At 44.0% G+C, this 15401-nt stretch overlaps 1 protein-coding gene across 6 annotated transcripts in view; it reads left to right on the top strand.

Annotated features, from left to right (window-relative positions):
• LOC145354870 (complement C1q tumor necrosis factor-related protein 1-like) overlaps nt 1-8151 on the top strand; it is a 78157-nt gene extending 70006 nt beyond the window's left edge. For all 6 annotated transcript variants that reach the window (XM_080206425.1, XM_080206424.1, XM_080206428.1 and 3 more), the window contains 2 exons: nt 2112-2359; nt 4816-8151. In XM_080206425.1, coding sequence (XP_080062551.1) covers nt 2131-2359; nt 4816-5372 — 786 coding nt within the window. In that variant the 5' untranslated portion in view covers nt 2112-2130 and the 3' untranslated portion in view covers nt 5373-8151. The remainder of the gene's footprint in view (nt 1-2111; nt 2360-4815) is intronic.
• The last annotated feature ends 7250 nt before the right edge of the window (nt 8152-15401 follow it).

Below are 15401 nucleotides of genomic sequence, written 5' to 3' on the forward strand. Positions count from 1 at the left end.
ATGGAAGTTTAAGCTTATTTATTAGTGTCATAAGTAGGCTTACATGAATACTGCAGCAAAATTACTGTGAAAATCCCCTAGTTGCCACAATTCGGCACCTGTTCGGGTACACTGAGGGAGAATTTAGCACAGCCAATGCTGTCCGTGTGGAGTTTGCATGTTCTCCCCGTGTCTGCTTGGGTTTCCTCCGAATGCTTTGGTTTCCTCCCATATTCTGAAAGATGTGCTGGTTAGTTGCATTGACCCAAGCAGATGCTGAATGTGATGACTAGGAGAATTTTACACTAATTTCATTGCAGTGTTAATGTAACTACTAAATAAAGTTTACTCTACTTTCACTGTATATACCATCATTAAATCATGCAAGTCCCACAGTGGTATGCATCCGTGTTGTAATTTGCTGTTTGAATGATATTTTCATCACTGGGCAGTGTCATCGCTGTAGCACTTGTTGTTGTTGGCATTGTTCTATTTCCATTGTTGGAGACTGGTGGATGCCTGAGAGCGATGGCCATTCTATACCCTGTGCAGCTGGTGAGATCCTACCTTTCTGATCAGCCTATCTGCAGTGAACAAGAAGCTTCTCTAGTAGTTTGCATATGCCTGTCTTTTTTTTAAGTTCATTCAGAGAAATCTGGACTTCACTGGTTCACTGGTTAGGCCAGCATTTATTGACCATCTCCTACTGCCTTTGTGAAGATGGTGGTGAGCTGTCTTCTTGAGCCTTTGCAGTCCATACCGTTTGTGCTGACGTATTTGGTCATTCACATTCACCATGTATGATCGAGGTGAAGTTTATACCCTAATGAGCCTCTCCAATGCACGGTTCTGGTTTGGCAGTCTTTTCAAATAGAAATGTGGCTTTTTGCCATTCCAGCTTAATTCACATCTATTAACAATTTTAGCTTCAGTAGCTTTTTTGCTATATTTGTGGTGTGACGATGGATTACTTTAGGATGGACTACTTTCCATATATCAGCTTCTCTAGTTACGATTGTATACATCTGGTCTAGATTTGGTTGATTTCTTGATGATTCCTTGGGTGATTTTCACTGCTGCCTACCCTTTCAGTGGCACAGTGGTTAGCACTGCTGCCTCACAGCATCAGGGACCCAGGTTCAATACTCAGATTGGCTCATTGTCTGTGGAGAGTTTGCATGTTCTCCCCATGCCTGAGTGGGTTTCCTCTGGGTGCTCCAGCTTACTTCCACAGTCTGAAAGATGGGTCCCTGGCGCTGTGAAGCAGCAGTGCTAACAATACATGTGCAGAGACTGATGAGAATAATGAACAATTTATTAACGCATGAGAGCTCTGTGTGTATTGAGTAATTTAGGTAATTTAGGCATACAAATTTGTGTTTTGTTCATTATGATAAGGAGGATATTTGGGATTTTTAATCAGTAAGGGAATCAAAGATTATGGGGATAAGGCAGGAAAGTAGAGTTGATGATCATATCAGATCAGTCATGATACCATTGAATGCAGGTGCAATGGGCTGAATGGTCTACGTCTGCTCCTATGTCTTGTGTTCTTATGGCAATCATGTACTAAAGTCCTACCTGGCTTGCCATGATCATGTGACCTCTGCCATGAGGCACAGTCAAAGACAGCCATGTTTAAATTCAGTTCTAATAAAGAGATTGCATGAGAAGCAACGTACTCTTTAAGTTTGTAACAGAGCAGAACAGTGAGCAGGAAGCTGCAGCGGCATTGGTTGTGTTCGAAGGCCTGTATCTTAGTTTAAAGGTTGCCAATTTGGATTGGACATGTTACTGCAGGTAACATCACATGACTCCAAGCCATCAACTTCTCCAATCCCACTTGCCCACTTTTGATTGCCTGGTGTGCACTTCACCGATTGGATGAAAAGTAACTGTCAACCAGTGATTTCTTCCCATCAGCAGTATTTTAATAATGAATAACTACAGAAAAAAGGCTCATTTTTAAAATGCCACTATGCCTTTTCTCCAGGGCCTCTGCTCATAGCAGGACATTAATCTTTAATCCTTGGAGATTGCAGGACAATGCAGGAATGTTGGCAGCCTTATCCTGTTTTATGGGTACTGGCAGGGACAAATGTTGATTATTTTCTGTATCCTCCTTTGCACAGGTTATTCTGCTGTTGAAAAATGAAAGCTTCTATTGCTCTGATTGTTTCCTTGCTGGCTGCTGCCGTCTCGTCGAAAAGACTTCGCTATCAAAAGCAGACAGTCCAATCTTCATGTGTCCGATGTTGCGGTCCATTGGAGAAGTCAGCGTATTCGTACGGATTGTCGTCCAGCCACAGGATGGCAAGTGACCATCCTAACTACCCCATGCCTGAAATCAAGCCCAAGATAGACATGACTATACTGAAAGGTACGGGTCACAAATTTCAGCCTGGCTTTATAGCAGCATGGGGGCTATTTCAGTTCCAAAATGTCGGCCATAACGCGCTTTGTTGCAAGTCACACCAGACACTGTTTTGGTAATGGTGTTAGCCTGTGCAGGGAGCACCCACTGAAGGAATGTGGATTAGACACATTGCAGATTGCATATCACTGATTCAAAGTCATTGCACTCAGTTTGAGCTCAATACTGCTGGCAACGCCATCTCTTAAACACATCCCAAATTTCTGATTTGACTTGATTTGATTTATTATTGTCACATGTATTGGTATACAGTAAAAAGTATTGTTTCTTGCATGCTATACAGACAAAGCATACCACTCATAGAGTACATAGGGCAGGAGGAAAGGAGAGGGTGCAGAATGTAATGTTACAGTCATAGCTGAGGTGTTAAGAATGATCAGCTTAATATATGGTAAACCCATTCAAGAATCTGATGGCAGCAGGGAAGAGAATGTTCTTGAGTTGGTTGGTACATGATCTCAGACTTTTCTGTCCTTTTCTTGATGGAAGATGGTGGAAAAGAGAATGTCCAGGATACGTGGGGTCCTTTATTATGCAGATTGCTTTTCCGAGGCAGCAGGAAGAGTAGATGGAATCAGTGGATGGGAGGCTGGTTTGCGTGATGGACTGGGCTACGTTCACAATCCTATGTAGTTTCATGCAGTTTTGGTCAGAGCAGGAGCCATGAACATGCATTTAGCCGCAGATTGGACACCTCACCAGTACGATCTAAAGAGATCGACAATTATTTTAGCTGCTGATTGATTTTACTGGCTCTTGCTGGGATTGTTTAAGTGCTTGATACTTCCAGAATTCCTGAAACATGTTGAAATCCAATGTGACATGAGCTGAAGAACTCTGTACTGGCTTCAGGAATTCTACACAGGCCACTTGCTCCCTGACATGAGTGCCAGCATACCAGGAGGGTAGAGCAGAGGTGACACAGAGCAGGGCAGGTTGCTGGAAGAGGGAGGAGGAAGGGGGCAAAAGGGTTCTCAGCCATGTATTTTTATAGTGTTCAAGGACAATTCTCCCATCTGAATAAGGAACAATTTATGAGCTGTCTGTTGGTCAGTAAGGATGCCCTCATGAAATCTGCCACAGCACTCAGCCAGAACAGCAACCTCTGAGTGAGGATGAGGATGGCATTGCAATGGCAGTGAAGGTGACTGGTGATCACAAACTTCTCCCTGGCTGAAGCAGATGCAGCCTCTCCCAGTTTGCCATCCACAGTTGTACAAGGGGTTGCCATGGTGGCACAGTGGTTAGCACTCCAGGGACCCAGGTTCAATTCTGGCCTTGGGTTTTTGCCCGTGTGGAATCTGTATATTCTCCCTGTGTCTATGTGGATTTTCTCCCACAGTCTAAAGATGTGCAGGTTAGGTTGATTGGCCATGCTAAATTTCCCCTTAGTGTAAATGTGTGGGGTTACAGGGTTACAGTGGGGGAGAGAGCCTGGGGGTTTGATACTCTGTTAGAGATTCAGTGCAGACGTGATGGGCTGAATGGTCTCTTCTTCACAATAGGAGTTCTATGATTCTAATGGACATCACAAAGGCTCTGTATTCCCAAACATCGAAATAGATTTCACTCTCTCCTGGTGGAGAGGAGCAAGTGGTGTATGTCATGGCTCCGAGGTGCAGGGTGCCATTGACTGCATGGACCTTACTTTGTGGGTACACTACCTGTCAACTCCGATATCTACTGCAACTGAGAGGAATTCCAGTCCCTCAACAGGCAGCTGGTGTTGACCGTACTCAGTGTTAATCATACAGTCAATGGCCAGTATCCTGGCAGTTGCATTCTGTGTTTCTCCACTGTGCCAACTTCATTGAAGCCACCTGTACAAACCAGAGGGTGGCCATTAGGTGACAAGAGCTACCCTCTGAGGACATGGTTCATGACTGCCCAACCTCACTGTACCTTGCCAGCAGGTAAGAGGTGAGCAGAAAGAGGAGGAGGAGGAAGGCAGGAGATAATCTGGACATCCCCTTTCTATGTGCCTTTATGTGCCCTGTTTCTGATCAGAACTCCCCACTCACCTGATGAAGAGTCAGAGGCCCGAAAGCTAGTGGCGTTTGCTACCAAATAAACCTGTTGGACTTTAACCTGGTGTTGTGAGACTTCTTACTGTGTGTGGAGTTTCTCTTTGTGTCTGTGTGGGTTTCCTCCAGGTGTTCCAGTTTCCTCCCACAGTCCAAAGATGTACAAGTTAGCCATACTAAATTGCCCCTAGTGTCAGGGGATTAGCAGGGTAAATATGTGGGGTTACAGGAGTGGGGCCTGGGTGGGATTGTGGTCAGTGCAGACTCGATGGGCTGAATGGTCTCCTTCTGCGCAGTGGGGATTTTCTGTAATATTCAGACCTCCAAAATAAAAACTGCATTAATAAAAAAAAATTGCATGTTAATCTCTCCTTACAGGCTCCAAAGGAGAGAAAGGGGAGCGAGGACTGCCAGGGAAAACTGGTAAAGAAGGATCCATTGGTCCCATTGGTGCTACTGGCCTCAAGGGGGACAGAGGACTAATGGGCATTCCGGGGAATAACTGCAAGCAATATTATGCTGCATTCTCGGTCGGCCGCAAGAAGGGGCTCCAGAGCAAAGAACTCCAAATGCAGCTGATCTTTGACACGGAGTTTGTCAACCTCTACCGCCACTTCAACATGTTCACTGGCAAATTCTACTGCTATGTCCCGGGGGTCTACTTCTTTAACCTCAACGTGCACACCTGGAACTTTAAGGAGACGTACCTCCACCTCATGCGCAATGGTGAGGAGATGGTGATCCTGTACGCACAGCCTAGTGAACGCAGCATCATGCAGAGTCAGAGTGTCATGCTGGAGTTGAGTGAGAAAGATGAGGTTTGGGTGCGTCTTTACCAGGACAACCGAGAAAACGCCGTCTACAGCGGCGAGGGTGATGTCTACATCACATTCAATGGCTATTTAATCAAGGCAGCAACAGCAGAGTCAGACTAGGAGGGTAGAAGGCAGTGTGGAGGAGCTAACTTCACCAAGTTAGATTATGCCATTTTGAGGACAGATTGCACAGATTGGGTTATATTCCCTTGAGTATAAAAAAATTAAGGGGTGATTTAATTGAGGTTTTTAAGGTGATTAAATGAGTTGATAGTACTGATAGAAAGAAGCTATTTATTCAGGTACAAGAGAGCAAGTAACTCACCTCCTGATTCTCCAAAGCCTGTCTACAAGGCACTCATCAGGAGTGTGATGGAATACTCCCCACTTGCCTGGATGAGTGCAACTCCAACAACACTCAAGAAACTTGACAGCATCCAGGACAAAGCAGCCTGTTTGGTTGGTGTCCCTTCCACAAACTTTCACTCTGTCCACCACTGATGCACAGTGGCTGCAGTGTGCACCATCTTCAAGATGCAATGTAGGATCTCACTAGGGCTTCTTAGACAGCACATTCCAAACCCACAACGACTACCATCTAGAAGGATTTGGGCTACAGACACATGGGAACGCTACCACTTGGAAGTTCCCCTCCAAACCACTCTCCATACTGACTTGGGAATATATCGCCGTTTCTTCACTATTGCTGGTCAAAAGCCAAGAACTCCAACCAACACCACATGGACAGCTCACCACCACCTTCTCAAAGGCAATTAGTGATGGAAAGTAAATGCTGGGCTAGCCTGAATGACAATATAATGAAAAATGTCTTAAAATTAAAGTTAAGCCATTCAAGGATACAGCAAAAAGTTGCCTCTTCACATAGAGGTTAGTGGAAGTATAGTGTTCTCTATCCCAAAAGCAACATTGAGATTGTGATTCAACTATAAATTTCAAAACAAATTGATAGATTTTTGTTAGGCAAGGGCATTGAGAGATATGGAACCAAAATGGGTCGATCAATTAGCCATGGCCTACTTGAATGGGAAGAGGTTCAAGGGGTTGAATGGCTCACTCATAGAATCCCTACAGTGCAGAAGAGACCATGCAGCCCATCGAGTCTGCACTGACTCTCAGACAGAGTATCTTACCCAGGTCCTCTTCCCTGCCCTATCCCTGTTAGCACACACACTTTCCTTGGTTAATCTATCTAACCTACACAACTTGGGACTTTGAGGGGAATTTAGCATGGCCAATCCACCTAACCCACACATCTTTGGAGCGTGCGTGAAGAAACCAGAGCACCTGGAGGAAATCCTGTTGCTGTGATGCAGCAGTGGTGACCACTGCGCCACTAGCCTCTTGCTCCGATATTCCTTAACTTGTCTATGACCCTCCTTTATTCAATTTCCTTGAAACCCTTCCCCAGTATAAATTTGTCAATCTTAGTGTTGAACATTTTAACTGAATCCACTGTCTCCTGTTGCGGGGGTGAATTCCAGATTTCCGCTAACCTTTGGACACAAAAGTGCTCCATGGTTCTATTTAATACTGAACACATTCTCCTTTTAGTGGTCAGCATTTTCAAGTTCTCTTGTGTTTGGGCAGTACTCACAATCTGCTTTTCTGACCAAGGTCATTGACCCGAGACAGTTCCCCTCTCCATGGAAGCTGCCCGACTCACTGAGAGTTTTCAAGCATTTTCGACTTTTATTTCAGATTTGGAGCATCTGTGGTATTTTATGTTGGTTTCAGTTTTCACAACCTGGATTGGTTTCTTCCTTCATGATATTTCGACTTTCCCCACCCTGAAAGATGAATAGCTGGCATCCGATACCTCAACAACTTGTATTCATATAGCACTTAGTCAAAGGTCATTAGACATCTCCCAGGAGTGTTACCAGACAGAACTGGACACAAAGCCATGTAAAGGTACATTCAGGCAGGTGACCAAAGCCAGAGTGATAGAGAGGCTGAGAGATTTAGGAAGGAATTCCTGAGATTACAGCCTAAACAACTGGAGGCATGACATGGTGGATCAGTTTGCGTATGGGGCCAGAATTTGAGGAGCCCTAGATCCCAGAAGGTTGTATGGCTGGAGAAAATAACCAATATAGGAAGAGTTGAAGACAAAAATGAGAATTCTAAAATTGTGGTGTTTCTAAACTGAGGGGTGGACTCTGCCCCCCTCCATCCACCCACCAGCCTCTGCCCTCCCCCCACGATGGCATCTTAACCAACGCTGGAGGCACCATTGGCTGATAGCAGAATTTTCTGATCCCACTGACATCTACAGGGTTCTCATTGCCCCTCAAACTCCACTGCTGGGGAACACACCATGCTGGTGGTGTCGTGGGAGAACTGCAAGATCCCGCTGGCGGGAAAGACCAAACATTTTGTCCACGTTGGCCAGCAGAAGAAGGCTGATGGGTGAACGGGGTTTGGTGTGAGCTAGGCTAGATTTGGATAACCTCAAACTGGATTTCAGCAGTTCTCATCAATCAATGGCATTGTGACTGGATCCTTTTATATAAATTACAAAGAGAATTACAAAATTAAGTAACTGTCCATTGAAGTGATAGATCACTCTTAACTCATTATCCATTGTGAAATGCACTTATATTCTTGTGTACATGTTACATTTTCTAATAAAAAGAGGGCATTGTATGCTTTTCTACTTGTCCCGTCAATAGTCTTTTACTAGTTCAAAGTCTCTTTAGCCTTCATTTTTATATCGTTTTATAGTACAGACACAAACAGAAACAAAATAGTAATTAAGCTACTCAGCTTTCAGGAGCAGTCTTGTTATTGAAAAATTAATCCTGCACAATAGGATTTCAGTCATTTCAATTAAAACCAGGAATGTAAATACTTTGAATTCTTTTCTCCCTTCCTCTTTTTGTTTTCTTCCCCATTCTAAATTTTTTGTTTAACTTTGACTTTTCTTGCCACAAGGTGTAATCCAATGAGGTGTTAAATTGAGGTCCTGACTGAGGTGCCTCTAATATGTGCCTGAATATTCTGTCATAGAAACATACTTTTTGACAACAAATCATTTTTAATCTATCAACTGGAAATGTGAATTGGACTTCTAAAAATTGCCTAACTTTTTTTTGAAAAAGTAGACTAAAGTGACTTGAACTTGCAGCCAAGATGGCTACTTAATTTGCATTACATTTCACATTCCTGCCCTATTCAGATCAAGATGGCAAGTCTGCAAAAACTCATCGCTGACGACGGCTTCAGAGGAATGTGGGTGAACTATGTTTCCCAGTCCATTAGCACAAGGTCCAGATACTCAACCCTGTGGAGACAAGCAACCAGACCAATCACCTGAACAATGGGACCGTAGTTAAGAGGGGGGGATTTCTGACCTAATCCAGTTACAATTGGAATACACGATCATGTTTGAGTGACTAGGCAGCTGGAGAGTGCAGTCACATGACAAGCTAACAATTTGTATGTTTTGAGCACATGTTTTCTCAGAAGACTTAAGGAGCATTCAGCTAAAAAGCAGAAAGATCCTTCCTCCTCCTCTCTCTCTCCACCCAACTTGCAAGCTCTTAGACCCTGTCTGCTCTTGTTTTTCTCTCTCTCTCCATGTGCAGCAGACATAAATTTTGAAGGAAGAACTCAACTCCCCAGGTCTGCTTTCAAAAGAATAGGTCAATCATCAATCTGCAGTTTTAAACTGCCTCAATGTTGAAAGCAAAAGGTCACTGAATGAAAGCAGCAAGACTACTGAATTCAGCCTAATGTCAGCAAGAGTTGCCTCACAACGCCCAGGGACCTGGATTCAAATCCTGGCTTGGTTGGGTCGCTGTTTGTGTGGAGTCTGCACATTCTCCCCACGTCTGGGTGGGTTTCCCCTAGGGTGTTTCCTCCCACAGTCCAGAGATACGTGGGTTAGATTGACTGGCCTTGGTAACTTACTCCTTAGTGTTGGGGGATTAGCAGGGTAAATATATGAGGATAGGGCTTGGGTGGGATTGTTGTTGGTGATGGCTTGATGGCCAAATGGCCTGTTTCTGCACTGTGGATGTCTATGGGTTCTAACTCACCAACTAAAGATTGTGAATTCCTTATATGAACTCTAGTTTTGTCCACCTATCCTTCCCCACTCTCTAATATGTATTTCTGTGCATTTGAATTTTGAGTAATATGTTTGTGTTTGTGAAAGTCGATGCATGTTTTATTATTTAAAAAAAGTGAACCTCTTTCTTTGTTAGAGTCAAGAAAACTTGCCCCATTGGCAGTTTTATGATTGCAGCATGGAAGCCATTAAGCACTTGTTGAATTAGATAGTATCCCCTTTTCACATGAAAGACCTGTTACAGAGCGAGGAGAGGGGGAACCATTCCATTCGTCACCTGGTCATAACAACGGCATTATTATTTTGGAGAAGAGCAGGGGCATTCTCTCTGGACATTGATCCCTCAGTTAGCACCAAAAGCACATCACTAATTTCATGCTATTGAATTATTATGATTATTGGGTTGTTTTGGGGGAGTTTGCCATGTGCCAGTTGGCCTTTACGTTCCCTACCTTACAGCAGCAACAATTCAGGAGTACTTCACTGGCTGTAAAGGACTTTGGGATGGCCTGAGGTTTTGCAGCCCCTACATAAATTAAACTTCTCTCTTTCATTAGTTTAACATAAAGTAGCGTGATCTCCTTTTACCAAGTTTATTCCTCTGCTCTCGTGCTTCGGTTTGGCCACCATGTTTTTCTTAGAAAGCCTCTGACAATGTAAATCATTTTGGTTTATTTTCACAGAATTATAGAATGATGCAGTCTCATTCTCTGTCCCCTCAGCTAGCACAGTGGTTAGCATTGCTGCTTCACAGCGCCAGGGACCCGGGTTCAACTCCAGCCTTGGGTCACTCTCTGTGTGGAGTCTGCACATTGTCCCCATGACTGTGTAGGTTTCCTTCCACAGTCCGAAAGACGTGCTGGTTAGGTGCATTGACCATGCTAAATTCTCCTTCAGCGTACCCAAACAGGCACTGGAGTGTGGCGACTTGGCGATTTTTACAATAACTTAATTGCAGTATTAACGTAAGCCTAGTTGTGGTGCTAATAAATAAACTTAACTTAGGCAGTGTCTGCCTGGGTGGACCCCTATGAAAATCTCCCAAATTTCTGTAGCACTGATGCAGGGTATTTATTCTGTTGTGTTCTGAGTGGCTGTCTAAATGAACCAATCAGCTAGTTCCACTCTGGTGTCCCTTCCCCACAGGTCTGTCTCTGGGAGAGACAATAATATTGGGGCACTGTCACTGGACTAGTAATCCAGAGATCCAGGCTAATGGAATTCTGTTTTTCTCTCAACAGTTACTGCCAGACCTACTGGCTGCGATCTTACTGGCCGTTCACTCCACACCCCCGCTGCAGCGAGGTCAGAGAATTTGGTGACCAGTCAAATCTCCATTCATTGCAGTGATGGGAAAATGCTGCTGGTGTGAACTGTGATAAGATTCCGACCACTGCGTTTATCCAGCACTTTCTGTTTTTAATTCAAATTGCCAGCATCCACAGTATTTAGTTTTTATTACACATGGTAATACTCTGGGGAACCCGGTTTCAAATCCCACCATGGCAGACAATGAAATTCAATGAAATAAATCTCCAAGTTCAGGTGATTAATGTATGTCAAAAAGAGCACTAATCCCAGTGCTGACCCCTTGGAGAATGCCACGGCACATTTTCCTCCACTTTTAAAACAAGTATTCACCATTATCACTGCTTTCTGTCTCTTACCCAATTTTATGTGATGGAATAGAATCTATAGAATCCCTACTGCGCAGAAGGAGGTCATTCAACTCACTGACTCTGCACTGACTTTCTGACAGAGCATTTTACCCAGACCCAACTCTCTGCCCCATCCCCATAACCCCTTGCATTTACCCCATTAATGCCCCTAGTCTACACATCTTGGGAGACTAAGGCTCAATTTAGCATGGCCAATCCACCTAACTTACACATCTTTGTACTGCGAGAGGAAACCAGACCACCTGGTGGAAATCCACGCAGACATGGGGAGAATGTGCAAACACCACACAGACAGTGACCCAAGGCTGGAATTGAACCTGAGTCTCTGGTGCTGTGAGGCAGCAGAGCTAACCACTCTGCCATCATGCTGCCCATAATTGGGCACTTGCTATTCCTTTAATTTTATGGGTATCAATTTTGCAAGTGAGTCTAAAATGTGGTAGTTTATTGAGTAATGTAGATATAATATGACTGGGCCATTCTTTGACATTTAAAAATGTTATAGAATAAAGAAGGGCAACCAGTGAGTTAGCATACTCATTGGCAATCCTCAGAGTAACAGCAGGCTCAGGTGAGTAACACCACTTCTCAGTACACAAAGAGTTAATTGAACTTAATAAGAAATTGGATTATTATTGCACTGGTGAGGACATCAACCTTTGGTAAAATATATGAATAAGTGTTTGGAATCAATTAGAAACGCAATACTTTGTGTAAGTAGTGTAGGTTTCTATTGAATTATGCTCCTTAATAGGAAATAATAGGAATGAATGAGGTCTCCAGATGATTGTGTGCTTTTCTGTGTTGTTTGATTATGTTTTGTGCTGGTCACTGAAGGAGACCATATTTATTAAGTCAAATTGGACAACAGGGAGGGTCAGTTCATTTTCAACACATTAGTCATTGTACTTTGAGTCTGATCAAAACAGATTAAACAACGACTCATCATTTTAAACCAACCCATTCGAACAACAGCATTTATGGAGCATCCCTAATGTAGCAAAACATTCTAAAGCACTTCACAGGACAGTAATCAGGCAAAATGTCACTGAGGCATATTTATGTTAATGGCTTTGTGGGAATTGCTAACCTGGGTCCTTCGTACTGACGTGTCGCTAGAATGATGATTCCAATTCCCTTTCCCACATTTAGTGGTGCACTATGGTCTGTTTCCATAGCTAGTGATTCCTGGAAAGGTCACTAGTCTGTCACCAAATGCTTACAGCTTGAGGGACACCACTCCACATCAAGTGTGGCTGGCCAGGCGTCTCTCCCGCTCTTACCGCCAGCCATTGGCGCATTTGGAAGGATTTGTTGGTTGATACTCAAGCTGTTTGGCTGCGTTATGAATACACTTGGTCATCAAGTCCTGGGGTGGGACTCAAACTCAGATTGGAGGAGTTTTCCCATCCTGCCTGCTACAGGAATCGTAGTAGAGTGGGGGTGGGGGTGAGGGGAGACATAAAAACATAAGAACATAAGAAATAGGAGCAGGAGTAGGCCATCTAGCCCTTCGAGCCTGCTCCACCATTCAATAAGATCATGGCTGATCTGAAGTGACTCATTTCCACTTTCCCGCTTTCTCCCCATAACTCTTAATTCCCCTGTCTGTCAAAAACCTATCTACCCGTGACTTAAATATATTTAGCGAGGTAGCCTCCACCACTTCAACGGGCAGAGAATTCCAGAGATTCACCACCCTTTGAGTGAAGAAGTTCCTCCTCAACTCTGATCTAAACTGCACCCCCCCCTTATCTTGAGGCTGTGCCATCTAGTCCTGCTAACCTTTCTAAGCGGGAAGAATCTCTCTACCTCTACCCTATCCATCCCCTTCATTGTCTTATACGTCTCTATAAGATCCCCCCTCATCCTTCTAAACTCCAACGAGGACAAACCCAGTCTATTTAGTCTCTTTTCATAGTCCAACCCCCTCATCTCCGGTATCAGCCTAGTGAACCTCCTCTGCACTCCCTCCAAGGCCAATATATCCTTTGACATAGACTGTGCATCGATCTATTTACCTCGGACGGAATTTTCTGGTCTTTGGATGAGCATGGCTGGAAAATCCTGCCCAGAACTTCAGGTTCAGAGGCAGGGACACTATCCACAGCACCTCATGAGTGATGAACTTGACAGCAATGTCCTGTGGCATTGTACAATAATTCCCCATACTCATGAATTTCCGACTGTACCTCTCTTTGAAGTAGCCTAAAGTTTAAATCAAATAATGACTTCACAAATCACAATAAATCTTAAGACATAATACAACTACAACAGTGTAAGCATGTACAGGCACTCACTTTATCTGTACAGCACACATGTAAAATATGGGAGCTCCATTATGGGCTACTTCATTGAAGGTATATGCAAATGGCATTGGATGTGGGTTCAAATCTCACTATGGCAGCTAGTGGAATTTAGGTTAAATTAATAAAGATGGAATTGAAAGGTTAGTCTTTGTAATGGTGACCAGGTAACCATTGTCGATTGTCATAAAAACCATCTGGTTCACTAATGCCCCTTTAAGGAAGGGAATCTGCTACCGTTACCTGGTCTTGCTGGCATGGGATTCCAGACCCACAACAACTCTTAACGGCCCTGCTGGATTCCAGGGGTGAGGTCAGAGAGACTGCCCTTGACATCAAAGCGGCATTTAGTCAAATGTGGCATTGAGTAGTCCGAGTAAATTGGTGTTAATAGGAATCAGGGGAAAATTCTCCACAGGTTAGAACCATCGCCGGCACAAAGCTGGTTGTGGTTGTCGGATGCCAATCATTTCAGCCCCAGGACATCACTGCACGAGTTCCCAGGATAATGTCCGATCATTTCCAGCTGCTTTACCAATGGCCTTCTCTCCAACTTAAGGCCAGACGTGGAGTGTTTGCTGATGATTGCACAACGTTCAGCACCATTTGCCATTCCTCAGACCCATCTATATGCAGCAGCACAACATTCAGATTTGGGATAATAAGTGACAAGAAACACTTTTGCCACACAAGTTCCAGACAATATCTCCAACAAGAGAGAACCTAACTGCTTCTACTTGACACTGAAAGGTGTTACCATCACTGAATTCCTGACTGCCAAGCCCAGTAAAATTCTTAGTCATAACTTTAAACATGGACTGTGCTTATATGGAAGCTTCTGGAACTGCTGTTATTTATTTAAAAATGCACACTGATGAACTGTTAAGATGGTTGCCGAGGGAGTCATGTGATTGTAGAATCATAGAGTCATCGAATCCCTACAGTGCAGAAGGAGGTCATTCGGCCCATCGAGCCTGCACCAACCATAATAGCATCCAGGCCCTATCCCCAAAACCCCACGAATTTATGTTGCTCATCCCCCTGACACTAAGGGAGAATTCAGCAAGGCCATTCAACCTAACCCGCACATCTTTTGGATTGTGGGAGGAAACCAGAGCAACCGGAGGAAACCCACGCAGACACGGGGAAAATGTGTAGACTCCACACAGACAGTGACCCGAGGTCAGAATTGAACCCAAGTCCCTGGTGCTGTAAAGCAGCAGTGCTAACCATTGTGCCACCGTGCTGCCCTTCTTTGCAACCTCATCTCAGACTATCAAGCTTCTGGAAAATTTCAACTTTCAAGGGCTCCCCCTTTGAATGAACTTGCTTAGACTCCTTGGTGGAAAACACTCCCACCATTGTTTGAAGCTTACTACAAATCACAGGGGTGAATTTTCCCACCCTCCCTGCCACGAGAATCGGAGCGGGCAAGGGGCGGACTATGGAATGATCCATTGACCTCGGGTGGAATTTTCCAGTTTTGGGATGAGCGCGGCTGGAAAATCCTACCCACATTGTCAATGAACTTGTGGGTAGAATTTTCCAGTCCGGCCCCCCACGGGAATCGTAGCGGGCGGGAGAGGACCATGCAAAGTTCCATTGACCTCAGGTGGGATTTTCTGGACTTGGGGCAAGTGCGGCTATAAAATTCTGCCCATGGACTCTATGACTACAGATTGGCAACGTAACAAAGAAAAACTGATGAGACAATTGCTCATAAACTAAATGTGAAAGATTACCATCCATATTGTATCAATGGCCACTAACCATGTGATTGAAACTGATTCTCCGATACTTTATCCCCAAACTCAAAAGAGACATGGGGCAACTTGCAGAAGAACACAGACAAGACAACAGCTACAGAAAAAAAACCTTTCTGTTTTAAGCTTTTGAAAACCAAATAACTTGAAAGTTTAATTAAAAAGCCTCTTGCCTCATTTCAAAGATCTTGAGGTCACCTACAGACATTAGGCCTCTAGATACAACAGCCATAAGTCCATAAGTAACTTGCTGAACATTCTTCCCTTCAACATAATCCTGATATCCGACCCTCCATCCATTAGAATGC

Source organism: Carcharhinus amblyrhynchos, chromosome 18 (assembly GCF_965287045.1).
Source record: "Carcharhinus amblyrhynchos chromosome 18, sCarAmb.v2.hapA, whole genome shotgun sequence".
Taxonomy (NCBI): Eukaryota; Metazoa; Chordata; class Chondrichthyes; order Carcharhiniformes; family Carcharhinidae; genus Carcharhinus; species Carcharhinus amblyrhynchos.